Source organism: Hypomesus nipponensis, chromosome 23, assembly GCF_054491055.1.
Source record: "Hypomesus nipponensis isolate SF chromosome 23, ASM5449105v1, whole genome shotgun sequence".
In the NCBI taxonomy this organism is placed as follows: Eukaryota; Metazoa; Chordata; class Actinopteri; order Osmeriformes; family Osmeridae; genus Hypomesus; species Hypomesus nipponensis.
In genome coordinates, this window is record NC_140383.1 from 10000304 (window position 1) to 10027500 (window position 27197).

General features: G+C 51.0%; 1 protein-coding gene across 3 annotated transcripts in view; it reads left to right on the forward strand.

Annotated features, from left to right (window-relative positions):
- The window catches only part of epha3 (eph receptor A3), a 73074-nt gene that overhangs the window by 23105 nt on the left and 22772 nt on the right, over window positions 1–27197 (forward strand). For 2 of the 3 annotated variants that reach the window (XM_084688239.1, XM_084688237.1), the window contains exons 4-9: window positions 14241–14396; window positions 17519–17854; window positions 21492–21616; window positions 26010–26172; window positions 26359–26461; window positions 27143–27197. The exon at window positions 27143–27197 is cut by the window's right edge and continues 10 nt beyond it. In XM_084688239.1, coding sequence (XP_084544365.1) covers window positions 14241–14396; window positions 17519–17854; window positions 21492–21616; window positions 26010–26172; window positions 26359–26461; window positions 27143–27197 — 938 coding nt within the window. The remainder of the gene's footprint in view (window positions 1–14240; window positions 14397–17518; window positions 17855–21491; window positions 21617–26009; window positions 26173–26358; window positions 26462–27142) is intronic. The other variant, XM_084688238.1, reaches the window with a different exon arrangement.

Genomic DNA, 27197 nt, shown 5'->3' on the forward strand with positions numbered 1-27197 from the left:
TCATCCCACTAATGGAGCTAATTACTGCATGATGGGCGTTGTGTGGGAGCCGGGCCGAGCTGGGCAAGGAGCGCCTGGTAGGCAGGGCCAGGAATACTGCTGAGAGAGAGAGAGAGAGAGAGAGAGAGAGAGAGAGAGAGAGAGAGAGAGAGAGAGAGAGAGAGAGAGGGAGAGATAGAGAGAGAGAGAGAGAGAGAGAGAGAGGGAGGGAGGGAGGGAGGGAGGGAGGGAGGGAGGGAGGGAGGGAGGGAGAGGGAGAGAGAGAGAGAGAGAGAGAGAGAGAGAGAGAGAGAGAGAGAGAGAGAGAGAGAGAGAGAGAGAGTAAAAAGTTAGAGAGACATAGAAAGAGAGAGAGAAAGAGACCAAGATCCAAAGCCAACAGTTCTGCTAAGTGATGTGTGCTGTATCATAATGATGCCATCAGTCACTGCTCCATCCATCGCTCCTCTCCTCCATCCGTCGCTGTGGTCCCATTCATTTGGCCTGTCTATTTATGGGCCTATAAAAACAATGAAGAAGAGAAGAGCCATTTTACTGGCACGGGAGCCTACCCAGTGGGAGGGGTGGAGGAGGAGGGGGGGCGGGGGGGTTGGACTAGATCAAACATAGCCAACCAGATCACTTACAGGAAGCCTTTACTTTTTCCCCCTGGGGAGGAGGGGGGCGTGGGAGTGAGATGTTCACTTTTTCCCTTCTGAGGGTTACCTTCGTATGTACTCGCCAAGGAAGTCAGTTAACAAGTGGGCAAGTAAACAAGTAAGTCCCCCGTTCTGACGGCAGTGCTCCTTTCTGGTTCTGGCCTTTGAAGCGGAGCCGTTGAACTCCATGTCTGCCATTGAACTTGAAACCTACAGAGCCGTTGACCTGTGCGCCGGCCTGCTGTCGAAGCCTGTGTCCCCCACTGTTGGGTTCTCCCGGGTTCACAGAGCTGACGAGGGCGTGGGGGGGGGGGGGGGAGAGGGGGGGGCAGAGGGTCATTGTGCTGGCTGACCTGTTTCCTTCAGAGCTAGGCTATGTAAGCTACACTAAAAGCCCACCTCAGGGCAAGCGAACCTGTGTTTTTGCCTCCGCCTGGATGGGCCCTCAAGGGGTCCCCGGGCCCTCAGCTCTCCCAGACACGCTTCCCCGGCTTCCAGCTTCTCCTTCAATAGAGGGCCCCTCGGGATGGACAGTCCAAAAAGAAACCTTGGAAAGGGGCCACCAGTGTGTGTGTGTTGGTGCGGGTGTGTGTGTGTCGTTTTGAGTCTGTGTATGCCTGCCGTGGTGTTCACGTCGAGGTGTGTGTGTGTGCGTGTCGGCGTGCACTCGTATTTGTTTGATTGTGCGAGTGAAGAGGGGTTGAGGAGAGGGGTTATGGGTGCCCGGTGGGGGGTGCTCAGGGCAGAGTGAAATAGCATGTGTGGACCCAGTAGGAGGACATTCCTCCTGCCCCATGATTTCCTCCAGCCATTCATCCAGGCTGGAGCTCCACTGTAATGGCATTGTCCCGCTCCCAAGCCTCCCCACCAACACACACATCAGCCCTCAGCCTCCCCGCTAACACACCCTTCAGCTGCCCGTCACATCCCTGGGAGCTGGGGGGCTCGGGGGTGGGGGTGGCGGGGGGGGGGGGGGGGGTTAAGGTCTGGTGGTTGGGGATGGGAGAGGGCTGTTGTTTTTTAGAGGTTTTCGGGGGGCTGCAGCTGGGTTGCTGGTTCTGTGGTTGGAAGTAGTTGCTGGGGCTTCGGAGATCCGGGCTAGGGAATGGTTGTTAGATGAGTGGGTATGGGCTGGGTCACTGGGGCTAGCTTGGGAGCTATGAGACAGGGGGTACAAGGGGCAAGCGCCAGTATAATGAGAACAGTCTGGGAAGAGGGGTGGCATCTGCCACTACATTCACGAAAGGTTACTCTGGAATGAAGTTCAGTCTTTTCTTAACCTCTCTCCCTCTCTCTCTCCCTCCCTTCCTCCCTCCCTCCCTCGCCCTAACCCCCCCCCCCCCCCCCCCCGCCATTCTGTGAGTGTGAAAAGGCTGTTCATCATTATTCAAGGACAGGGCTGATTAGTGGTGATTAAGCCCTGCCCATCCATCACGCCAGCTTTTCAGCTTGTCACTGCGGCCATCGTTAGAGGGGTCCCTGTGCTCCGCGAACCCACTGTGTGCGCGTGCGTGCGTGTTTTTGTGTGTTTTTCCGCAAACGTGCGTGTTTATTACAAACGAGAGCGGGATCGCGGGCAAATGTCATCCCCCTCTTATTTCGGAGCCGAGATTCGTCCTCCACTTGGTCCTCCACTCCTGGTTGGGCCATCCCGGGTGATGCTCGTGATACAAGTGGTCATGATGAATGCAGTTCTCTGGGAGCCTCGCCCTCCATGAGATCGCCCTACTGCAGCACTACCAGGGATGAATGAGAGAGACAGCAGCGGCCATCTCTCTCTCTCTCTCTCTCTCTCTCTCTCTCTCTCTCTCTCTCTCTCTCTCTCTCTCTCGCTCGCTCTCTCTCTCTCTCTCTCTCTCTCTCTCTCTCTCTCTCTCTCTCTCGCTCTCTCTCTCTCTCTCTCTCTCTCTCTCTCTCTCTCTCTCTCTCTCTCTCTCGCTCTCTCTCTCTCTGCCACTGTCTCTCTCGCCCAGCTCTGCTCACTCCAGATTAATGAGGCCCATCACCCTTTGTAGTGGAGGTATCTATTCAGGCCCTGCTCCCAGCCCTCTCATCCAGCTGGCAGGACCACCTCACACACCACACCACACAACACACTCACTGTCTGCTCCCTACTTAACTTCATCTTTGTTATCCAGAAAAGCATGTGTGTATGTTTTTGATAAATGATACCTGTGTGTGTGTGTGTGTGTGTGTGTGGGGGGGGTGCGAGTGTGTGTGTGCAGGTGCGTGCCCCTGTGATTAATGATACGTCATGAACATCCACACAAGTGCACCCATCGATCATCCTTCAACCCCAATGAATAGCTTCTCTTTCTGTGTGTGTCTGTGTATGTGTGTGTATGTGTGTGGCGTAAGAGGGAGCGAAAGAGAGGGCGAGAGAGAGAGAGAGAGAGAGAGAGAGAGAGAGAGAGAGAGAGAGAGAGAGAGAGAGAGAGAGAGAGAGAGAGAGAGAGAGATAGAGAGAGGTGCTCTGACTGATTATGTTACGAGTGTCTGAAAAGCCTCTCGAAGTTTTCCTTGTGATTTCTTTTTTTGGTAAAAAGTCTTGTTACTGTGGTGTTACAGTACCTATGGACATAGTTTGGAGCATGTGCTTGATCTGTCTAAGTGTCAGTGGATGTGTGTGTGTGAGGGGGACTAACAGAGTAGCCCTTAGGGCAGCCTATGAAGGGGCCCCTCCTGTCAGCAAAGTGTGTGTGTGTGTGTGTGTCAAGGGAATAGAGAAGTGTTCTCTCTCTGCATCCTGACTGTTGTACCAGCGGGCAAATCAAAGCGCCCCAGCCTGACAAGACCTGCGTCTGTGTGTATCGACCAAGGGATCAAGTGTGTGTGTGTGTGTGTGTGTGTGTGTGTGTGTGTCAATCGATCATGCCTGGGCAGAGGGGCCCAATGAGGGGCTTGGTTTTCACCCTGCCTGTTTGCTCAGCTCCTCTGTGAGGCAATCACGCGTCAATCAACAGCATTCATTCCACTGCTGAGCAACAAGGACACACAGGCATGCACACATCGATGCTTATACACTGTACATGCATGCAGGTATATACACAGGTGCATGTATATCAATCCATGCCGTACATGCATATACATGGACATCGCATACATACATACATCAAAGTGAGACTCCGATGGAATAAAGAAAGGAGGGATGGAGTCAAAGAAAGAGAGAGAGAGAGAAAGAGAGAGAGAGAGAGAGAGATAGAGAGAGAGAGATAGAGAGATGGAGAGACATAGAGACAAGAAAGAAAGGCAGGAAAGGAAATCCTGTCCTTCCTAGTAATATACTAGTTGTTATTTCATGGCTGCAAGGAGCTACTGAACCATGTGTTTCAATGTTAATGATAGCAGGAGGCAGTGTGCAAGGTGAACAGTAATGAGTGTGTGTGTGTGTGTGTGTGTGTGTGAATTCCCAGAACTGTTGCGAATGCCCCTGGTAATGGGACTGCACGCATGTTACGAGTGTGTATGCGAGTGTGTGTACTGTGTATCTGTAGATGGCTCGAGAAGGAGCTAGGGGAGAGGCTTTTGTGAGTGGTTGAGGGAGTCTTGGGGGGTGACCGAGGGGGGGATCAGGGGTGAGGAGGAGGTGAGTTGAGACAGCATCAGGGGTGAGGCGGGGGTGAGTCAGCTCTATATTTTGAGCGAAGCATGGGAGTGTCGAGGTTTTATTTGGCGTGAGCACGGGGTGAGTCGGGGCTGTATTTGGCGTGAGTCCGGGGTGAGTCGGGGCTGTATTCGGGGTGAGGCAGGGGTGAGTCGGGGCTGTATTTGGGGTGAGGACGGGGTAAGGGGAGAGGCTTGATGTTTGGTGTGACCATGCCAGGATGTCTGGGGTCGTCTGGGCTTCACCTGCGCCGGTCTGTCTGCTGTCTCTCCACCCCCCTGACAGATACTGACCCAGCACCATCTAAAGCCCCTGTAAACACTGGCCCCGATATACCACAGCCTGGCCCTGTCCCTGGCCCCAGCTTCAGCCCACACACTGATTTATAGTGTAGAAACCCTCGCCCCTGCCCCTCCCCCCCCATCTCTCTCTTTCACACACACACACACACACACACACATGCGGCTGACAGGGGCCCAGCAGTAACACATGTAGTGACACCCTGTGGAGAGGTGTGTCAGAAGGGGCTGATTTAGAGCTGCTCTGCATAGTCCACTGCTGGCACACCTGCCTCAGGAATCCCACAGACCCTTCTCCTCCCCCCTCTCCCCCCCACACACACACACACACACTCTGACACTACAGCAACACAATCAGAATCCCCCCCCCCCCCCCCCCCCCAAACCCACTCGGTAAACCCCTGCGCACAGCCTGCGGAGACCCCGTCGGCCATTTTGGAAGGCAGACCAAAGTGAGGTAACCCACGGGCAATAACGACTGCAGGATGTGATCGTGAGCTCATATACATGCAGACGGCAGCACGGCGCGAGGGGGGGGGCAGATGAAAATATGATCCTGAATTTGATTAGTATTTGTTCTGTGAAGCGTAATTAAATTCTGTTTCATTACCTCACCTGCCGTGTGGCGGGAATCTCGTTAGACGCCTGTGGGATTGTGGGTAAACACAGTAGCAGTCATTAGTTGAGACCGTGAACCATCTCCTAGTCTTACATGCTCGCTCTCTCTCTCTGTTTTATTCTATTCAAGTGAAAGAAAGAGAGAGAATAGAGAGATAGAGAGAGGGACAGAGAGAAAGAGAGAGAGAGACAGAGACAGAGAGAGAGAGAGAGAGAGAGAGAGAGAGAGCGAGAGAGAGGGAGAGAGAGAGAGAGAGACAATGCCGCCAGTGAGAATGGCATGTCTGGATTGAGAGGAGCCTGGGGAGTCTTCAGCATATGGCATCCATGTTGGTCTGAGTGCAGGGAGGGGGGGGGGGGGGGGGCATGGGGTTGTGGAGGGGGGGGGGGGTGCTGACGAGCTGACTAGAACCTGCACCACTCTGCCAATGGCTCAGCTGTGCAAACATGATGAAAAAAAGATATTTGTTCGGCTCTCCATATGGAAGGTGATTAATCAAAATCCTGATTTGGCGTAAAAGGGATTCTTCACAGAGCAGCTAGGAGTGGCCGGCGTCTCTCCTGACGTCTCTCCTGACGTCTCTCCGGAGATATGACAGAGACCTGGAAGAAAAACTCCCTGCTGTTCCACGTTTGGAGAACAACACCAGAGGAGAAAGGATTCGGTCGGCCCTTTTTCATGTTCCTTGATGCGAGGCTGGACAGAGGAGAGAAATAGCCTATCCTCCATGTGTCTGTGTGTGTCTGTGTGTGTGTGTCCTAACTGGAGGACCACTGTTCTAACTGACCTATTTCAGTTCCCTTTCAAAGAGGGCAATTCTCTTTGGCGCTGGTCACCAAATATGCCGCTTTGTTTTGCACATCCACTCAGGCCCACACACACACAAAGGCACACTCTCGCACGCACACACACTGTATTGACTAAGATGTGCTGATGCATATTGATGTGATAAGTTACACAAGCATACTCACAAACACACGCCTGCAAGTTCAACAAACACATAGCTTCATGTATGGCCCTCTCAGCATGTTGAATGATGCATAAGGAATCCGAATAACTACCCCTCTCTCTTTGTTTCATTTTTCCCCCCTCTCTCCCTCGCCATCCTTCCTTCTCCATCTATCTCTCCCCCATACAGTATCCCTCTGTCTCCCCTCCGTCCTTCTCCCCTTCTCTCTCTCTCTCTCTCTCTCTCTCTCTCTCTCTCTCTCTCTCTCTCTCACTCTCTCTCGCTCTCTCTCGCTCCCTCTGACCTTCCCTCGCCCCTCCTTACTCCCCCCTCCCTCCTCCTTCTCTTCCCTGGGGGTGGGGGATGTTGGGGGGCAGCCATCCAGAGCAATGGTGTCCCCCCCCCCCCCCAGAGGAGATAGAAGATCTGTCTCAGTGAATCCCTCCGTCCCAACGGCATATCAGAAATCTGTCGCCTCCATTTTTATGCCCCCGCCGTTGTCGTGGAAACGGCCATATGGGTCGCCACTGGCCAGTGTTCCCACACAGGAGTCACAATGGTGAGGGGACCTTAAATCAGTCTGAACGTGCTCAGTCTGTACCCCTCTGTGTGCCTGTGTGTCAGGGTGGAGCTATCGCCGTTGCTGCCCGGACACGGGCATTCACCTCTCAATGGCACGGGGAGAAGAATGGGCCCCGAATGTGTTTATGGCTCAGCTGTATTTATATGTGTGTTTGCACGGGTGTTTGTGTACATGTGCGGGTGTGTGTGTGTGTGTGTCTGTGTGCCGGGTGTTTCTCTCAGAAGAATGCATGAGTTTGTTATCAGTCACGGTGGTTGCTGACAGGAAGAGGACAGTGGGGTGAGATGCTCAGACACACACACACACACACACAGCCCGCCTCTCGTGCTCTTTTCACCAAGGTCCGCCGTGCACATTCATCAGCCCCACGGGCCGCGGGGGGTCCGGAGGTCCCGCGCAGACGGAGAGAGAGAGAGAGAGCGAGCGGGGAGGAGAGGCGCGCAGACAAAGAGGGGATCGCCGTCAGACTTTATAATGCGACGGACGGAGAGAGAGGAGAGATGAGGGTCTTATGACGGGGCGAGAGACGCAGAGAGACACAAAGAGCTGGGGGGGGGGGGGGGGGCAGACCCGTAGACAGACGGGACGGAGGGAGCTCGCATACCAGCAAGCTTAGAACAGTGCAGACAAGAGGCTTAGAGATCCACAGGCGCCTCTCCCGGTGCTCTACACTGTGTTCTCTCTCTTCGCTTCGACTCGGACCGGTGGACACGTAGTGAGACGTGAGGAGGCTGGATGAGAATGCAGAGGAGCCATGATGTCCTGGACACCCTCAATGACCAGCCGCGGTGTGTGTGTGTGTGTCCTGGATTTTCTCAGTGACCCGGCTAATCTCTGTGAGGAGGATGTGGGAGAAAGTTATTGCATCCTTAGTGGGTACAGCGGGGAGTTGATCCATGCCACTCCTTGAGTGCGGTGTGTGTGTGTGTGTGTGTGTGTGCCAGCCATATTTACCCCGCCAGCAGGCCAGTTTATAGTCCTCACGCTGAGCCAGCTGTGGTTTAATAGCCAAAGCAAGGAGAGGAATACACAAACACACAATCCTTTAATCGCTCTCTTTCTCGCACACATACACGCGCGCACAGACACATGTCATGCCTTATTCACCTCATGAAGTGCTCGTTTCTCTCTCTGCCCCTCACGGTGCTTGCATAGGTCGTGTTGTACTCTTGTTGTTTTGATCTGTGTGTGTGTGTGTGTGTGTGTGTGTCAGGTTACAGCAGGGCTGCAACTCTGCAGATATTCTAATTAGCCTTTGATGTGTTGATTAAATTAATTTATCCTTTCTTCATCCATCCTAAAAGTAAGGGAGCGGGATGAAAGCTTAGGGGCCATGGGTGAGGTGTTGCACCGCCTGGATGTGTGTGTGTGTGTGTGTGTGTGTGTGTGTGTTTTTTGACAGGCCATCACAGACCCTAGGGCAGGCCCTTGGGCTGCTGTGACTGCTGAAATGAAATATGGTGTAACACAGATGTCACTGCAGAGAGAGAGGGAGAAAGAGAGAGAGGGAGAACGAGAGAGAGGGAGAGAGAAGAGAAGAGAGAGAGATGGAGATAGAAAGAGAAAGAGAGAGAGAGAGAGAACACGGGATGGAGGGGGTTGTGTGGAACTAATGCGGGTTGTCCCCATTAGCTACAATAAATGAGAAGGACTGTTCCATGCAACAAAGTCTCCGTCATCAGTCATTTGTAATGGTAAAGGTATTAAATGACAGATGCGATTCAAGAAGGCAGAAACGTGGGATACAAACTCACCAAAGCTGCGTTGTAATGAAATGGAACCATGTCTGAAGACACATACCTTAAATGACTTTGTCGGGCACCCCGACAGTTGTGGTGAAATTTCTCTGGTAGTCAGTCATGTGACAAAGGGAGCGGTGCTGACTGTGCTGCTGGGGAGGGGGGGGAGTAGGGGGGATGGGGGAGGACGGGGGGTCTCTGGAGCCAGTATCCATCGACTGCACCCCGCCGCAGAGCTGCATTACTGTGGATCTACAGTACATGTTTGCTGGCTTTCTCCTTCATCCAACACAGTCAGCGCAGCCAAAGGGAACCAGAACCGAGCGGTGGTGTGTAACAATAGGAGGACTCCCCCTGCGTTATGGCTACCGGATAGGAAAGAAATCATATGCCACATCGTCTTAGTTTAGAACATGTTGTCATTCTCACCTGCTCATTTAACAAAGGGATCTTCAACCACTCACCTGGAGAGGTCCTGTAACTGTTCACTCCAGCCCTAACCCAGCACGCCGGATTGTAATCAGTAGCTGGTTGGTCAAATGAATCCGTTTTGGAATGCTACAACTGAATTAGGATCAGAACCTAACCCAACCATTAGCTCTGGCAGGAGGGTTGACGAGACATGCTTTAAACTGAGTTGTGGGTGCAGCTGCCTTTCTCCCAACCTGGGTCAGAATAGCTGCTGAGAGTTCGCTACAGGCCTGGTCCGGGCTAGCTGCTACCAACCTGGGTTTACCCCAGCTCCGGCTACGGCAGGTTGGTGTTTGTGATTCTAACTGCAGGGTAATAGCCCTGGAGAGGCTGTCCATTCATCTCCATTTATCTCTGACGCTCTCAAAGAGTCTCTTCAGAAGCTGGGCCCCTCTGTTGAAGTATGTGTGTTGTGTGTGTTTGTGTGTTTGTGGGTGTGTGTGTGTATGTGTGCACGCACACTCGGCACATTTGGAACTCTGGCACTCCAAAGCCTAATTAAGCGATCTGATCCAGAGCTGATTTGCATAATAAAGCGGGCTGATGAGGAGGGAGAGGAGAGGAGGATGAGAGGAGAAGCGAGGAGGGGAGGGAAGGAGGTGGAGGGCTGCAGAGCTACAGTAGCGGCATTGTAACAGGCAGGAAAAGCAGGAAGGAAACACATGTTTGTATAAACAGTCCCCCCGCGCTCCAGCACATTACCATGCTAATACAACTACGGAACAGGGGCCCGGGAGAGAGAGGAGGGGGGAGGAAGAGGACGGGATGAGGATCGGGGTGGGGGGGGGGGTGGCGGGGAGGCAGGTCGGACCTGCCGTCTCCGCGATGCAATGCCTCTTCTTCCAGAGGACCGATCCAATCTCGGCTGAGGAGGGAAGGACGGAGGAGGGGAGGAAGGAAGGGGAAGGAGGACGGAGGGGGGAGGAAGGAAGGGGGAGGAGGGCGGAGGGGGGTTTCCATGGGGGGTTGACGGGATGGAGTGGCGGGACGGGGGGATGATAGGAGGGTGCACGGCAGCAGAGAGAGGGGAGGAGATGAAGGAGAGGAGCGAGGGAGTGTAAGTCACAGTGACCTTGTAGGATGCAGGCATAGGGGAGTAGGTCTCCTGTAGCAGGAAATCATTAGTTTAGTCGACACTCTCTTTCTGCTCTGTTAACTGCTAACCTCTACAGCGCTGTGCAACCAGCTCAGCACGCACAGGGGTGTGTGTGTGTGTGTGGCAGAGACAGAGAGAGCGAGACCAAGAAACCGAAAGCAGCAGGAGCGAAGGACGGGGATATCTAAGGAGGTGTCCTTGTAGCCTCCTCCCCCAGAGAGACGAGCACACATGCCCCTCCGCTGGCCCCTCTGACCTCCCCCAGGCTGTCTCAGGGGTCGGGGGGTCAGGGAGGCTGGGATGTTCCAGGGTGCCGAGACTCACCGCCTGGTCTTTGATCAGCGCTCGAGGCAGCTTTCATCTCTCCATGTCTGTTTAACTGCTGATGGTAACCCTGGCTGGCCCTGGTTTTATTGGTGCCTGCAGGTCCTCGTCTATACTCCCAGTATAGCACCAACCTGCTCTGTGCTGCCGACATCTGTTAGGGAAAGGTTCGAGGAACAAACCCCAGAGCTTTGATGTCCGGAGAGTTGTGTGGCTCGTCATCTCAGATGCTTTATCAGTTGTGGTCTACAGTAATAGAGAAACCACATACGTGCATTTATTTTATTGTGTGTGTGTGTGTGTGTGTAAGAGAGAAAGATAGTGAGGGAGAGGGAGAGAGAGAGAGAGAGAGAGAGAGAGAGAGAGAGAGAGAGAGAGAGAGAGAGAGAGAGAGAGAGAAACTAAGAAAGACACTAAGAAAGAAAGAAAGAAAAAGAGAGACATAGACAATGTGCCCACCACGGTGATCTGCAAAGGCTTTTCGAAGGAGCACGAGGGGCTGTGCCGTTCCCCAAACTGAATCAGACCACGAGCAGACATGTTAATTATAGATGAGGTATTCTGTGACCTAGTACTATCGATTGAGCCCGCCGCTGAAGCCCTGCTATCTCGCTGGTTTCACACAGCCACACGGAGCTGCCGTGGTGATTTTAGGAGCGCCTCGCGTCGTATGGCAAACACTAACACACCACTCTGCCAGCGACTGCCCCTGGTCTGGCTTTGTTTGTGTGTGTCTGGTTTCGTGTGTGTGTGTAAGAGAGACAGGTAAGGAGAGAGAAAGTGAGAGAGAGTGGGAGAGAGAGAGAGAGAGAGAGAGTGGGAGAGAGAGAGAGAGAGAGAGAGAGAGAGAGAGAGAGAGGCCTATCCTCCCCAGAGGGTGAGTTTCTCCATCAAAGCCAGGTCTGCAGAAGGGCAGAGCAGGATAGTGATAGGGATAGTGTTTCAGCTGTAATTAGTGCTTACAAAGCCCAGTGAACGGATGCAATTGTCCCATTCCCTTTCGTCTATATTGTGTGTCTGCCTGTGTGTGTGTGTGTGTGTGTGTATGTGTGTGTGTGTGCGTGCATTAGGTACAGCAGAAGCATTAATACTGCTGCCCGGTGTAATTCTGTATTGATCAGGCCGAGATAAGCTCAGCTGGGATCGCCCCTCACTTAGTATCTGGTGTTTCCAGAAGATACTCCATCTCAATCCACTCACCCCATCTGTCTTCTCCGCGGGTCTGGGTCACGTGTCGAGGGAAATGAAACTCCCCCGCTCTCAGGCTCGTTGGTCTTTGCCGTGTCAGCGCCGGGAGAGAGGTGTTGGGTGGGATGCGGGATGACCTGGATGTGAGATCAGCCCTCACCTACATGCTCACTCTCAGACAGCTTCACACACTTCCTCTGACACACACGGACATACACGGACCCCCCCCCCCCCCACACACACACACACACACACACCCTAAACACACACACAACGTATCACATATGCAATCAATATCGTGAAACAGATCTCACGCACTCTGTCATCTGAAGAGGTGCCACATTTCCTCACGAGGAAGCTCCCTTGAGACGCACTCACACACACACACGCACCCACACACACACACACACATACTTTACAGTATCTAGTGTTAGTCTACATGTATGCAACCCCTGCTATCCAATGTGCCTGTCAGCTCACACCTGGTAGTGCAGTTAGACAGGGCTCTTATTGAGAGCCTGGGAACTGCATATGTGTTTTGGGTGTGTACAGACACTTGCGTGTGTGTGATGAACTGTAAACAGGAAGCTTCTGGCGTATGTCTCATGTAACACATGCTTAGTGCTGGTTCTGGTGGCGAGGGTCCAGAGTCTGACCGGATGGTAACTCCAGACTATTTCAGAGTTCTCCTTCAGCAGCTCATCGAGGGAGGATCGTCAGGAGTGGGTGTGGAAGTGTCACGACTGAAACAAAGCCCGTGGTCGACTCTGTCTCAGAACCAAACTGGATGGATCCGGGTTTAGTCTTGTCTTGAATGTAAGGTCAGGGGGTTATCTGGTTCGCTTAGAGACGCAGAATATCGTTCAGTGTCTCCAGGTTTTTTTTTTTTCTTTTGGGAAATCATCTGATAAATGTGTGTGTGTGTGTGGGGGGGGAGGGGTTCTGGGGGGGTGGAGGGAGTGCTGACTGGGTGGTTGTGTCATTCACAAATGGTGTCGGCTGATTGGCCGAGGAAACTTAGTGTCAGGTCTGGTTTCCTAGAGCATCCACCAATCAAGGAAGCCCATGTTTGTCAGGCTGGTTACTGACTGTCGCTCCGGGGTCCTCCTGGGACCCCAAGGTAATCTAAACCTCTTTTAGACCACATCACTCAGCAACACATACACACACACACAAACACTCACACACACACTTTTTTTATCTACCTCCCTTTCGATCTCTCTCTCTCTCTCTCTCTCTCTCTCTCTCTCTCTCTCTCTCTCTCTCTCTCTCTCTCTCTCTGTCTCTCTCTGTTTCTCCCTCCCTCTCTCTCTCTCTCTCTCTCTCTCTCTCTCTCTCTCTCTCTCTCTCTCGCCCTCTCACTCCTGGCCTGGGATGGGAGGAATTGGGGGGTTGACTGTAGCAGCGGGCCCCTCCCTATCTGGGAGACCTTGAGAGGCTGTCAGTGATGGATATGGCAGCCTGCTAGCTGGGCTGGGGACCTATGGGATGTGTCAGAACAGTTCTGCTGAGGAGGGATATTCTGCTGCTCTATATTTGTTGCTGTGGCTCCAGCAGTGTTCAGCCCAGGCTGCCTTCCTTTGTCACTATGCTGCAAAACAATATCAAGTTGTTTTCCTCCAGTGCTGGGACCACACCTCTCTCCATGTCTGAAACTATTAAATTTGCACTGGCACGGATGTGAAGCGGTGGTGTATACAGACCTGGGTTCTGACCAGGGGCCCCTTTGCAGGAGTGCAACTGAGTGGAAGGGTTGTTCCGGTGACCCTAACCCCCGTTGAGACTTGGCCATAAAGTGGAGTTAAACGGATCTGAGAGAATCTTCTTGCTGACTTAAAAGCTTTGCTTCCCAGCGTGTATCAGATGACATAGATTGAACCTGCAACGGGGGAGGAGGGGTTGCGGACAGAGAGGCGGGTGGGTGGGAGTGGGGGTTGAGTATAGAGGAGGGGAGGGGTGAGGAGAGGAGGAGAGAGGAGAGGGGAGAGGAGGAGAAGAGAGGAGGAGAGAGGAGAGGAGATGAGGGGATGAGAGAGGAGAGGAGAGAAGGAAGAGGAGAGGACAGGGCAGGAGAGGAGGATGGGTAAAGGGATAATAGGTAATAGTGGAGGAGGGAGAGAACAGTAGAGGGATATGTGACTCCCCTGTAATTACCCCTCCCCCCACACCCACACACACTGACAAACACACGTACACACAAAGTAACTGACAGCTTAACACTGTTTAATAGCAGGGATATTTAAGGAGCCTCTCTTCCTTCAGAAAAAGACCATTTGCATAATTCATGCTGTGTCCTGAACTTGTCGTCAAGAAAAGAGAGATAGAGAGAGAGGGAGAGAGATGTTTTAGGTACATTTTCATTGTCATTCAGTGGGTGCACGTGAGTTTACAGCATTGCCCTTCTGTATTCCTCTTTCCCATTGGCTCCCTGACCCTGGGTGTGGACCTCTGTACAAATCTTGCTTTACCCCTTCAACACAGTATTACACCTACAGTCATTACAGTGCTCTTTCTGTGTGTGTGTGTGTGTGTGTGTGTGTGTGTGAGCGCCCCTCTTTCTTTTCATCACCAACCCCCGACTTTATGTTGTTAGACCTACAGTTATCACCGTTTTCAAATTCATGCAATTCACCACAGATTTGGTACTCTTTTGTGTTTTGACTGTTGATCTTTCATCTATAGTGACTGCAGACAAATCCTCATGTCCTGTCTCTCTCTCACCCCCTCCAGCATGCAGGCCTGGCTTCTACAAGGCCCTGCTGGGGAACGTCCAGTGCTCCAAGTGCCCTCCTCATAGCTTCTCTCACCATGAGGGGGCGCTGTACTGTGGCTGCGAGAAGAACTACTTCCGCGCAGAGGGAGACCCCGCCTCCATGTCTTGCACTCGTAAGTTAACCAATCCCGCGCTCATTCTGGTCTGACGGGAGGCGTGCCTGGTTGCGTTGTGACAAAGTGGTTCCAATGAGCCGTGGCTGAAAGAAATGGTCTCTCCTATCTGTTGGTTTATTTCGTTTTTTTTCTAGCTTCCATTGTCTCCAGATTCCAAGCTCTCTCATCCTCTTGATTCATGATCTCTCTATATCCCCAGTCATCTCTTCTCCTGTCTTCTCCTCTCTCTCCTCTCCTCTCCTCCGCCCCCTTTTCTCTTTCGGCCCCATCCTCTTTCTTCTTCAACCATTCCCTTCATCGTTTCTCTTTCAACTACTACCCTTCTTCCCAGACCCACCTCTATTATCATCTCTTTCTCCTCTCCTCCTCTCTATCGCCCAAACTCATTATGCTCTCTCTCCTACCTCCCCCCCCCCGTTCCCTCGCTCCGTACTTCCCTCTGTTCTCTGTCCTGATGCAGATGGCTCACAGATGCAGTCAACTGCTGCCGAGCATTCCAAAATACATTACCCATAAATCATTGCACTGTGATCCCCTTATGACTGCCCCCATACTAAAGCACCAGGAGTCATGTTTGGAGTCCAGGGTGAATTTAATAGGCTGTGTCCCTAAAGGCAGACAGAGTACCCTGAGCATCAAGCTCCCTCTTCTAAAGAACCACACAGCGCCCTAGCACACTGTTCCTAATGCTTCATTCCTCCAGTATTACTTTTTAAAATAGCTGTATTGAGACTCGATTTTGCCTCCCTTCCCGCTTGTAGCGAGTGGCATCACCAGGGCTTGCTGGGCAGGACTCTGAGAACAGGGTCAGGATATAAATACTCCCTGTAATGGTGCAGCTCAGTGGAAACACTGCTAAACTGCTGAGCAGAAAACTCACTTAGCTGGAAAGCCAGTCACAGAGACACGGTAGAAACAGTGAGTTACAGTGGTTGTCGGCGGGTCACATCAACGCTTTGGAACAGAACACATAAAACCTAGTCTCTGTTATGAAACTCCGTCACTCTGTCTTGGCCCCATGCCCAGGCAGAGCTCTCATCTTCACACCATCTCATCTGCTAGGAAGCATTTCCTTTCTCTGACAGCGACTAACTGATAAGACCAGACCAAACAGGCCTGGCAGTAATGATGGTACTTACAAAGAGGATAATTGCTCAATTTGTCAACAAGGTTATTCAGAGTTCACTGTAAAATGCAAAGAGAGGGTTTCTATTGTTTTTTTTTTACAAGTGATGAGCCACGGACCTTTTTAAAGTATCTTTTTGAGAGCTCAAACACACTTCCGACACACACGCAGTCACACACACCTCGTTCTCTCTCTCTTGCTCCCTTTTTTTCTCCTCTGTCTTTCTCTTTCTCTGTATGTCCCCTCCCTCTCTGTCTCTGGCGGGCTAGCTGTTTTAGCCATCAGCTACTGTGAGACCGAGACTCCTTATGCTTATCATAGAGACATATGAGAGAAATCAGACTGTTAAAGTTTAAAGCAACATTTATTGAGTCCTGTAGACAATGTGCCTGTGAGCAGTAATGAGCAGGAATCGGGATCAGGGACTCTGAAAAGACTGTTAATCCAGAGAGGAATGAAGATTAGGATCTCCACTCACCACTGGGCACATCTGCTAATCTGGACATCTGTACATAGCATGCCCTACTGTGTGTGTGTATACTGTATGTGTGTGTGTGTGTGTGTGTGTCATAGGGACTGATGGGAACTGCAGATCCGTAGTCATATTAATGTCCAGGAATAGGATGAAAAGAATCCAGGCACCATACTAGACATAGAATGACTGGTTCACTGGTTATGTAGTTGGAGCACTTGTACTCAGGTGAAAATGGCCATCTGAAGTTCTCATTCTTAGTGGAATGGCAGGCACATATAGCATAAGTAAACACCCGCACGCGCGTGCAAACACACACACACAGACACACACAAGCACACAAACTCGTACGTACATGTGTAAATATGCACACGTGCACACACACACACACGCGCGTATCAGATATCAGTCCTAAGTTCAAAGTCAGGAGCTGAGCAAGGCTCTGGAGGAGAGTAAATTCTTCCTGTCAAATCAAACAAACCAAACATCGCTTTCTGATCTCGAAATTCTATCCTCCCCTAGCCTCTCTGCACGGTTAAGGCAGGCTACAACCCTCCCTTCCTCCTTCTTTTCCAATGGCTATATGTCGCCATCTTGGGTTTTCGCCTGAGTAATTATACCCATAGGTCCGATACTGAAGTCTGGAAATATTCTGGGAATCTGTAAAAGTAAAAACATGTCATTTTAATAAGTCAGACAGAGACTGGGGTTCGGGCTGAGCTGCTGTGGTTGGGCGGGGGTGGGGTGGGGGGGTGTCAGTCATACTAAGGCCTGACACACACAAACACGCACACACATAATACACCCAAGTGCCAACATACACACGCACACACACACATTTTACACACAAGCACCAACATACACACAGCTCTGTTCAAAAATGATTCACATCACAGCAGTTACTCGTTACCATCTTAATGCTATGTTTTACGGCAGACTTCATTCCTTCTTCTAATAAACATTCATGCGCACGGAGTCCCGAATTACAGAGCTGCGTGCAGCTATAGCTTACAGTAGCTCCTTTTTTCTGTTAGGTTGTGTGTTTCGCAAGTCAATTCACAAAGATGACAATTCAGTTGAAATGCACGACCTACAGCACTGTAGAGTGCGCGAATCAGCCTTCCCCCTTCATCCAATATGTGAGTTATCTAAACCTCTCCAAACATTTCTCTCTCTCTCACCTGCAGCAAACAGGCAACCAGAAACAGTGCACAGGAACCACAGGAATTATTGAATAGAAATTGAATTCTCTGTGAACTTCCACACTGAGCCTCAACAATTGTGGCAATAGTGTTTATACTCTTTCTGTCTCTTTCTGTCTCTTTCTGTCTCTTTATGTCTCTTTCTGTCTCTTTCTGTCTCTTTCTGTCTCTTTCTGTCTGTCTGTCTGTCTGTCTCTCTCTCTCTCTCTCTCTCTCTCTCTCTCTCTCTCTCTCTCTCTCTCTCTCTCTCTCTCTCTCTCTCCGGCTCTTTCTCTGTCCCTCTGTCCATCTTCCTTCCTCCCGCCATCTCTCCCACTAGGCCCTCCCTCCGCCCCTCGCAACGTGATTTCGGTCATCAACGAGACCTCGGTGATCCTGGACTGGAGCTGGCCAGAGGACACGGGCGGCCGCAGGGACCTGACCTTCACCGTGCTGTGCAAGCGCTGTCGGGTGGCCCAGCGCCCGTGCGAGCCCTGCCGCAGCAACGTGCGTTTCCTGCCCCGCGCTGCCGGCCTGCACAACACCACCGTGGCCGTGGCCGACCTGCTGGCTCACACCAACTACACGTTTGAGATCGAGGCCCAGAACGGAGTCTCCTCCCAGGCACCCAAGATGAGGCAGTACGCTGCTGTGACCATCACGACCAACCAAGCAGGTGAGACTGGAAAAGAAGCCTGATGCTAGGCCTGGTTCTGGGCCTCGTACCTCCTGGTGCAGGGCCTGCTGCATACGATCCTATGGTAGGGCCTGGTGCTAAGTCTGGTGCTAGGTCTCAGGAACAACATCCTTTGGTAGGAGCCAAGTGAGGCCCACACTTACACGCACACACACACACACAAAGACACAAACGTGCATGCACTTCCTCAAACACACACGCATAGACACACCAACTCGTACAGTATGCACACATGCTCCCCGACCATCAGCTTTAGACTTTTACAATGCAATCCCAGCCAGTGCTCTTGTGTTTTACGACCAGGCTCCAATGTCTTCTCTCCTCACAAAAGCGCTTCGAAACAACACATCGTTTTACAGACAGTCTTTATACAGGAATGGGCACACATCGATCTCTTATATAAACACCCTCAGTCTTTGGGAGGGACTAGCTCTGTAAAACTTGTCGGAGACAAATCAATCCGACTGCAGGGAACGCAGCAAACCTCACAATCCCTGTTTGAAACAAGGAATGCGTGATGGCCACAGTTCAAGCTGCTCTTTTTCTCGATCGCTCTGTCTCCCGCTCTAGGATCTCCGCCGCTGGCTGAGTCTGTCCCCGTCTGTCTGATTTCCGTTTCACAATTTCTTATGTTTGAGTTCAAAAGACATTGTAGATCTTCCCCTACACCCTATACGCACCTCTCCATTTCTTTGTTGCCATCCGTTCCCCTTAACAGTGGGTGTGAAGGTGGTGACTCCGCCTGATTCAAGTGTTCCAATCTGATGGCTGATCTAGATCCATCTGTTTCTCGTTGAGCTAGGGTTTCCTCTCTCTCTCTCTCTCTCTCTCTCTCTCTCTCTCTCTCTTTCTCACTCTCTTTCTCTCTTTATGTATTCTTTCTCTCTCCCTTTATGTCCCCCTCTTCTCTTAGCCCCCCTCTTTCTACCCCCCACACCTCCTCTCTCGTTTTACCCCCACCCTCCCTCTCTCTTTCTACCCCCCCCCCCCCCCCCCAAGGTTGTCTCTATGGTGCTAGGTTCAGACCTGAAGGCTGATTTAGCACCAGGCCCTGAGTGGACAAAACAGGCAGGAGCAGCCGAGCCCAGAGTCATTAAAGAGCAGACAGGCCTACAGTAGATCACAGAGCAGGTGATGGATAGCCCTGCCTGTCTTGTGACTGCCAGGGCCAGAGGCTCAGACTTCAGAGAATGTCTGTGATCCGACTGTAGCCTGCTTCTGCTAATGTCTTATCAACTCCCGGTCACAGAGACTTTACACACTCGGTGACCTTCACCTCTCGGCTCCACCTCTTCCAGTGGTGGCGCACACACACACGCACAAGCACACGCAGACAGACACACACACACGCACAGAGTCGTTCCTGCAAGAGGTGTGTCCTTTCTGTTGTCACAGCTGTGTTCTATTAAGGGTGACAGGGGACAAGCACCGTGGCTTCGAATTGGCTGCAGAAAGATGAGCAGTAAATACAGATTTAGTGTGTGTGTGTGTGATGTGAGAGAATAGAGGCGTAGTTATCTTCACCCGCCTCCTGATTCGTGTCTGCCAAAGGGTGGGACAGGGAAGGCGTAGCCTCACCTTCGGAGTCTGTAGAACAGGAGACATCCAGTATTAGTGAATGTGCTCCAGCCTTGAGAGTGTGTGAGGAGAATGAGTTAACCCACAGGACATGGCACATTACCATAAAGGTTCTGCTTCATTTGGCCTCATATGAATTTCTCTCTAAGCTCTCACCTTGAGAGGGCTGTGTGATGAGAATATTGATCTCGGCAGCCAATGTGAGGTGTTCCATCACCTGAAACACAGCAGATAGCGGTATAGACCACCATTAACGGACAATGTAATACTTCATTCTGTGTGTAATATCCTGTCACACTTCAGTACAGAGCATTTAGGTATTTTTCCGAAAATAAATAGACATGGATGTGGATTTAGTTGTCTCAACAAAGACTCATATGAATGCCTTCAGACACACTCTGTAGCTGTGCTGCTGTGTGCCTTATCAGGGCCAGTTTACACAGGTTAAGGTTGTCAGTGTGCAGTCCTTTTCAGCCACACACATATCCCCATGCACACGCACGTCCACAATTCCGGTGCAAAAAGCTGCCAAAGCTGTTAAAAGCTGGATTAGCTGTCTGTCTGGGCAGGAGAGAAGTGTCCGGAATATTCTGACAAGGTGTCATCAGATGAGCATCAGCCCCTCTCTCTCTCTCTCTCTCTCTCTCTCTCTCTCTCTCTCTCTCTCTCTCTCTCTCTCTCTCTCTCTCTCTCTCTCTCTCTCTCTCTCTATCGCTCTCTCTTGCGCTCTCTCTCGCGCTCTCTCTCTGTCTGTCCCTGTGTCAGACCTTGGGAGATACACAGGGAAAGACCGAGACAGATCGTTTACTTTTGTGTCTGCTATGTGTTGCCAAGTTTAAACAGAGTCGAAGTCTGAAGCGGTGCTCTTTACTTCTATCTTTTGTTTAACTGTACCTTTTTTTATTGTCTGTTGACTCCTTTCCTCAGGCAGGGAACAAAGTGCACCTTGGATTGTGCAGCCTCAATACTGTAATATGAGAGTGAAAGAGAAAGCAATGGAAAGAAAGACAAGGAAAGAGAGACGGAACGAGGGTGATCGAAAATGAAAGGAGGATGGCGGAGAGAGGGATATGCTGCCTCAAACGAGGCCAGACACAGTAAATCATTACCAACCATAAACTACAGAACCAATAAAAAGAGCTGCTTTACCCCGCTATCAGAAACAGAGGGAGCAGAGGGGAGGAGGAGGAGGAGAGTAGAAACAGATTCTGTCCATCTGGATTCATGAACAGAGAGAGAGAGAGAGAGAGAAAAAAATAACCTCCAGTGGAAAGAAAAGGCCCGCTTGTTCTGCATCAGTATAATCACAATCAAGGGAGGCTCGAACATTTCAAAGACAAACATGTTTTTTCCTGTGGTCTAATGAAATTAAAACTGCATTCCTCTGATGCCTTGCTGGCCCTTGAGCTGCCTGGCAATTAGAGAGCTGTAAAACAGGGCGGAGGGTGTGTGTTAGACGGGGGGTGGTGGTGGTGGTGGAGAGCAAGAGGGGGCCAGAGGGAGAGAGGGACGGAAGGAGCCCTCAGTTGAATTCAAAGACCAGATTGGCACCATGTGATGTCCCCAGGCTAGGTGACACACAAGAAAGAGAGAGAGGGAGAGGGGGCGGGGGATGAATAATGGGGGGAGAGAGACAGCACTTCATTGGGGGCATGGGGAGGACAGGGGGAGATGGAGGGATGAGGCAGGGAGAGGCAGAAGATGTAATAGAGGTAGGGAGTTGGCCACATGATGAGTGTATGTCTGGCCCACACGTGGGACAGGGTGGAGACAAACCACTTTCCCCAGCTAGGCTTCCTTTCCACCCCCACCTGCAGCAAACAGGCAAGCAGAAACAGTGCACAGGAACCACTCCCGATCAACAGGATTGGGAAATATTGAATAGAAATTGAACTCTCTGTGAACTTCAGCACTGAGCCTGAACAATTGTGGGCAATAGTGTTTATACTCTCTCTCTCTCTCTGTCTCTTTCTGTCTCTCTATATCTCTCGCTCTCTATCTCCCTCTCTGTCTCTCTCTCTCTCCTTCTCCTCTCCAGCTCCCTCTCCAGTGACTGTGATCAGGAAAGACAGGACATCTCGTAACAGCATTTCCCTGTCCTGGCTGGAGCCTGAGAGACCCAACGGCATCATCCTGGACTACGAGGTCAAATACTACGAGAAGGTCAGTTCACACACACTCACATTAGCTCCAACCAAAGTGGCTAGATGTTCGCTGACCTGTAAATGCTGGCTGCTGGAATGTGTGGGATGTGTACAGTATAGCATACTCAACACCTAGAGGCCTTTCTCCTGCCATAGTTTGTCATAACATGTACAGGATGTAGACTGCGACAGCCTATTGGCCGATTATGTGGCAGGAATGTAAGACGCCCAGCCTGGTTGTAGGACTGCAGAAATATGGGGGATGCAGCCACTGTAGTCTGCATTGCAGGGTTAGGGAGACTACAGCCTGGGTGTAGGGCTGTAGGGACACCAGCCTGGGCTGTGGGGAGACCAGCCTGGGACTTCAGCCAGGGCTTGGACAGAAGTATCAAACTGAGGTCTGGCTCTGCACTGACTTCTGAGCCTCTCCTTTGCACACTGGCAAGGCATCTGAGAGATAAAGGGATGGAACGAGGGAGGGAGGGGAGGAGGGTGAATGGCACAAAGGAAAAAGAATACAAAAGCATGACCACCATCCCCAATAGAAACCGACTCTGTCAACGGCAAAAAATGACAGTTTGCCGTGGCTCAACTGACCTCATGCGCCGCACGCCCAGATATCTCTTCTTCTCTCCTCTCCTATGCTCTCCTCACAGACAGGTTCTTAATGGAGTGTCGTTTTATAGCTGACTGTAAATGTGTCTGCAGGGTCGGTGTCTGCGCGAGGAAATTAGTGCAGAACGAATGACTGGCCTTTACTGGCCAGTGGTGAACTATGGGACATAGCAAGGGTTGACATTTGATAGTCAAATTAGTCATGGATGCAAGTTTAATCGCTCTCACAGACATGGGTCCTTACAGCATCCTCAGAGCTCTGTCTCTAACGTGTTTTATTAGTGTGTGTGTGTGTGTGTGTGCTCTCCCCAGTTTACAGCCTCCTCTACCCCTGGTGGCCCCTAATCCCTTGATTAGTAGGCAGGCAGAAACTCTCTGTGAGGGCTTTGTCGGGAAAACCAATCCTAAACACTGTTCCTGAACCAGCCCTCCATTTTATGTCCTATTTTCACTTTCCAATGCGACAATTGAACAACTGAACTGAAATCGGATTTGGCAGAATGCTTAAACCTTTTCTCCCTGTTGGCACAGCTGGCACAGGCACAGCTCTAATCTGCCATGTCTATCCTGACCCTGGGTGGCATACACACACACTCACGCACGCACACCCACACACGTACACACACACCCACTCATAAACTTTCATTATGAAACTCACTGGGCCTTAGCACTGATCCCTGTTAATAACAGAGTCTTTCAGGAACTGCTCGAGACTACTAGCATTGGGTACATGAGCATGCATTCACACAAACACTCACACACACACACGCACACACACACACCCCTCAAAGACCTGCTTTGGCAGGGATGGCTGAACACTCCTAACCCTCAGACAAAAGGCTCTGCCATGTGAAACAGGGATCTGGGGCTTTCAGGGCCCAAATGGTGGGCAGGGGCCCGGAGGTACGGATCAGGCTCTTCATCAGACCAACCAGTGGATCGGGTGCTGTACCTACAGGCCTGTACCTACAGGGTTCCCGGCAGGGTGGGTGAAGAAAGGACCGGGGCCCCAAAACAGTCTTCCCCTCTTCCCAGGATGAGTCACAAAGCCCATGACTACACAAGAACAAACACAGACAATCGCACGTACACACGGGAGTAGGCACAGGCACTAACTCCTAAACACACACAAACAGAGAGAACGAGAGAGAGAGAGAGAGAGAGAGAGAGAGAGAGAGAGAGAGGGAGAGAGAGAAAGAAACAGAGAGAGAGAGAGAGAGAGAGAGAGAGAGAGAGGGAGAGAGGGTTGAAGAGAGATTTGAAGAAATGCGTGGTTTCTCTCCAGCCCAGACTCTCTCTTCTCTTCGCCTAGCCCTCTTCAGCTGTGTAGCCGTTAACTGCATGTTTACACTCCCACTGTTGTTTGCGTCAAAATAAATCCCCCCCCCCAATCATTGTGTCTCGGAACAGCGGCATGTCATAAAATGACCATTTACCTTACCCAAAGCCTTCCCAAGTTGCACAACAGCAGAGCAGGCTCCAATGACACCTCCCCAGCCGAATACTAGCCATGCTGTTTCACTTAGGACAGGCCAATATAGAGAGTCCATTGGATTAGGGGAAAGAGAGTCAGGAGAGGGCCAAGAGAGAGCTGGGCCAGGACTGTGTGTCTGCGAGGCTGGGTGGTGCTGATGGTGTTATCATGAACCGTACCAAACAAGCATGCCTCAGTCTTTGAATCCCGACTCAAACCACTTCCCAGATTTCAGATGGAACCCTCTCTCCCTCCTTCCCACTCTTCATTTCTCTTCTCTCTCCTTCTCTGCTTCTGTAAACCCGTTCTGACTGTTTGGTCTTCCTCGTTCAATGACCAAACAGCATTAAACCCAAGATAAGCCAGTTGAAGTGCACTTTATGGAAACCAAGTTTGTGGGAATACACTCAGCTGATTATTTTGGGGTGTGTTATCTCGTCGATCTAGAAGAGAAAGAAACTTTCAAGTCCGATTGAATTTGACTGTTTATTTATCGAGAGTCTTGCATGGAAGCAAAGCAGGCTGAAACGCACCGAGTATTTACACGAGAGAGCTCTCTCCACAGCAGTGTTGTAACTTCATCCTGAACTGTTTACATTGTTAAAGCAGAACGTCGACATATTAAATTCCGTACACAACTAGTAACAATCGCACGCTCTGTCAGACTGTGGCGTGGCGAAAGGCCTGACATGAGGAGGGAATCAAACACACACACACACACACACAGCCTGAGCACACCTGTGTGTGATTTTCAGGGGATCGCATGTTGTTGTGAGTGGTGAACAGTGACAGCCAGTGAGGAGATTTATGGCTGTGATGAAGAGGTGTCCTGGACAAGCCAGCGGATTGGTTACCTCCCTAAAGATACTCTGACTCGACATTGTTTTACAGGGCTTTGTACACTCTGATGCATTTGGTCTGAAGGGCTTGTCTGGAACATGATTTGGTGTGTGTGTGTGTGCGTGTGTACGTGTGTGATTGCAAGAAAGATTGCCTGTGAGCGTGCTAATGCGTGCTAGCTCATATGCATATTTCTAGTATTTCTGTGTCTAACTGTGATGGCATCAAGTTTCCTGCTGATTAAGGGTTCCAAAAACAAGCATGTGATCGGCTGAGTGTTGGCGTCTGCCTGACTCATTTCCTGGCGAAGTGAATCACTAAACCTTTGGAAAAACGGTTTATTTCCTAATGCAGTCTGTCTAAAGTTGGTTAAGGATAGGCTTGGTTTCAAAAGAGTGGAGCACAATGACTCCAATGAGATCTTTATGAAGGCCTGCTGTTGCCTATTGCCAGTGTTTAATTGGAGATAGACTCCGAGAGAGGCCATGTCAGATAGTTTGCTGCGCTTTACGTCCATTCGCTTTTCATTATTTATTTGTTTCTGATTATTGCAAGAGAAAACATTTGTGTTTAATCCTTCATATGTAACTGTAGCCTCTCGGATCTGGCAATACACACAATGGCGCACACTCTCACACACACACACAAAGGCACACACTCTCTCACATACACACACACACACAGTGTGTCCTCCAGTCTCATATATATTATATATACAGTATATATGTGTATATGTGTGTGTCGCTCTCAACAAGAGTCCCCATATGGTAGATAACATTGTTCCTTCATAATCTGAGGACACGGGGGTAGTACAAGAGAGGGCTTCTACATATCATCGACTCCTTCAAGTCCATCCCTCCATCCCTGCTCTCCTTGGTCCCCCTGTATTTCCCCACATCTGGAATCAATGGGCTGAAAGTAGACCCTGCACGTAAATCCTGTCCACCCAGCCTATGTCGGGATCAGTGCACCACGGAGATGTTTAGTGAAGCCGTAAAACAGAATGGTGGTAACTTGTGAGGCCTGCGTGGGACTTTGAAAGTGTGTGGGTGAGAGAGGGGACTTACTGTAGTAAGAACACGCTGTCTCAGGGGCTTGGCACACCTGAGTGCACACTGCAGTGTCTCTCTCTCTAGAGTATAGTACAGTCTCTATCTCTCTTTCTCTCTCTCACACACACACACACACACACACTTGCATCCGTGTACTGTCACCAGACCTGGATCTGATTCTGTGAACTGAGGCTACATGCTGCCTGTATATATCTTCTCCTCTAAGAGATCTCCCTCTGCCTCTCCCCCTCCCTCTCCCCCTCCCTCTCCCTCTCCCTCTCCCTCTCCCTCTCCCTCTCCCTCTCCCTCTCCCTCTCCCTCTCCCTCTCCCTCTCCCTCTCCCTCTCCCTCTCCCTCTCCCTCTCCCTCTCCCTCTCCCTCTCCCTCTCCCTCTCCCTCTCCCTCTCCCTCTCCCTCTCTCTGGGCCACAGCAGGAGCAGGAGACGAGCTACACCATCCTGCGCTCCAAGGGCTGCAACGTGACCCTGAACGGCCTGAAGGCTGACACCTCCTACCTTCTGCAGATCAGGGCCAGGACGGCCGCAGGGTACGGAGCCAGCAGCAGGAGCTTCGAGTTCGAGACCAGCCCCGACTGTGAGTGGACCTGTCTGGCTGCCTGTCTGTCTGTCTGTCTGCCTGTCTATCTGTGTGACAGCCTATCCTGCCTGTCTGACTACCTTTCTGTCTGGTTGTCTGTCTGTCTGTCTGATAAAAAATAAATGATGAATGAATGACTGTTTGCATTTGAAAATAAATCCTATGATCTCTCTCTCTTTGCAGCGTTCTCTATCTCCAGTGAGAGCAGCCAGGTGGTTCTGATCGCCATCTCCTCTGCCGTGGCCATCATCCTCCTCACTGTGTTGCTCTACGTCCTGATTGGCAGGTCTGTGCACCTATCAGACAACTGCACGCTCGCTTCGCATGCTGTCAGACCCGATCGCACGTCACTCACACGTCCGCCTCCTAGTGATTATACCCACGGATCTTAAACCAGCTCTCCATATCTTGCTTCTTTACCCGCCATTTGTTAATGACCCTCCAAAACTGATGGGAGATCAGTGTTTAAAGGCATATAGACAGACAGAGGCAGATAGGATCATCCTCATCCTTACAGTTGCGTGGGTGTGTGCGTGTGTGTGTATGTGTGCTTCGTGAGTACCACCATGGTCCTATACATGCCACTTCTCATTATCTGTGTTAGTTTGCTTGGCAAGACATGTATTATGTTCCCCTCCATCTCACTCCCTCTCTCCCCCGTATGTGTTTGGCGTAAGGAACACCTTGAGTGTGTGTGTGTGTCTGGCCTGGGAGGATTGATGTTGGCAGTAGATACTGTGGAGGGAAGGTATAAATCTGAGCCTCATTAGAAGACCCATAGATTCAGTTCTGGCTCATATGAAAAAGAAACAGTCAGGTTCGCTCAAGAGTCCTGCCCCCAATCCTGAACCCCTTCTACACACACACACACACACATCAGCTCATAGAGAGTAAAGCAATGGAGTAGGGACTGATGGGAAAATGTAATGCAAATTTCATACTTTTTTTTTTTTTTTTTGATTGGCAGGTTCTGTTGCCACAGCAAGTCCAAACATCCAGACGAAAAAAGGCTCCACTTTGGC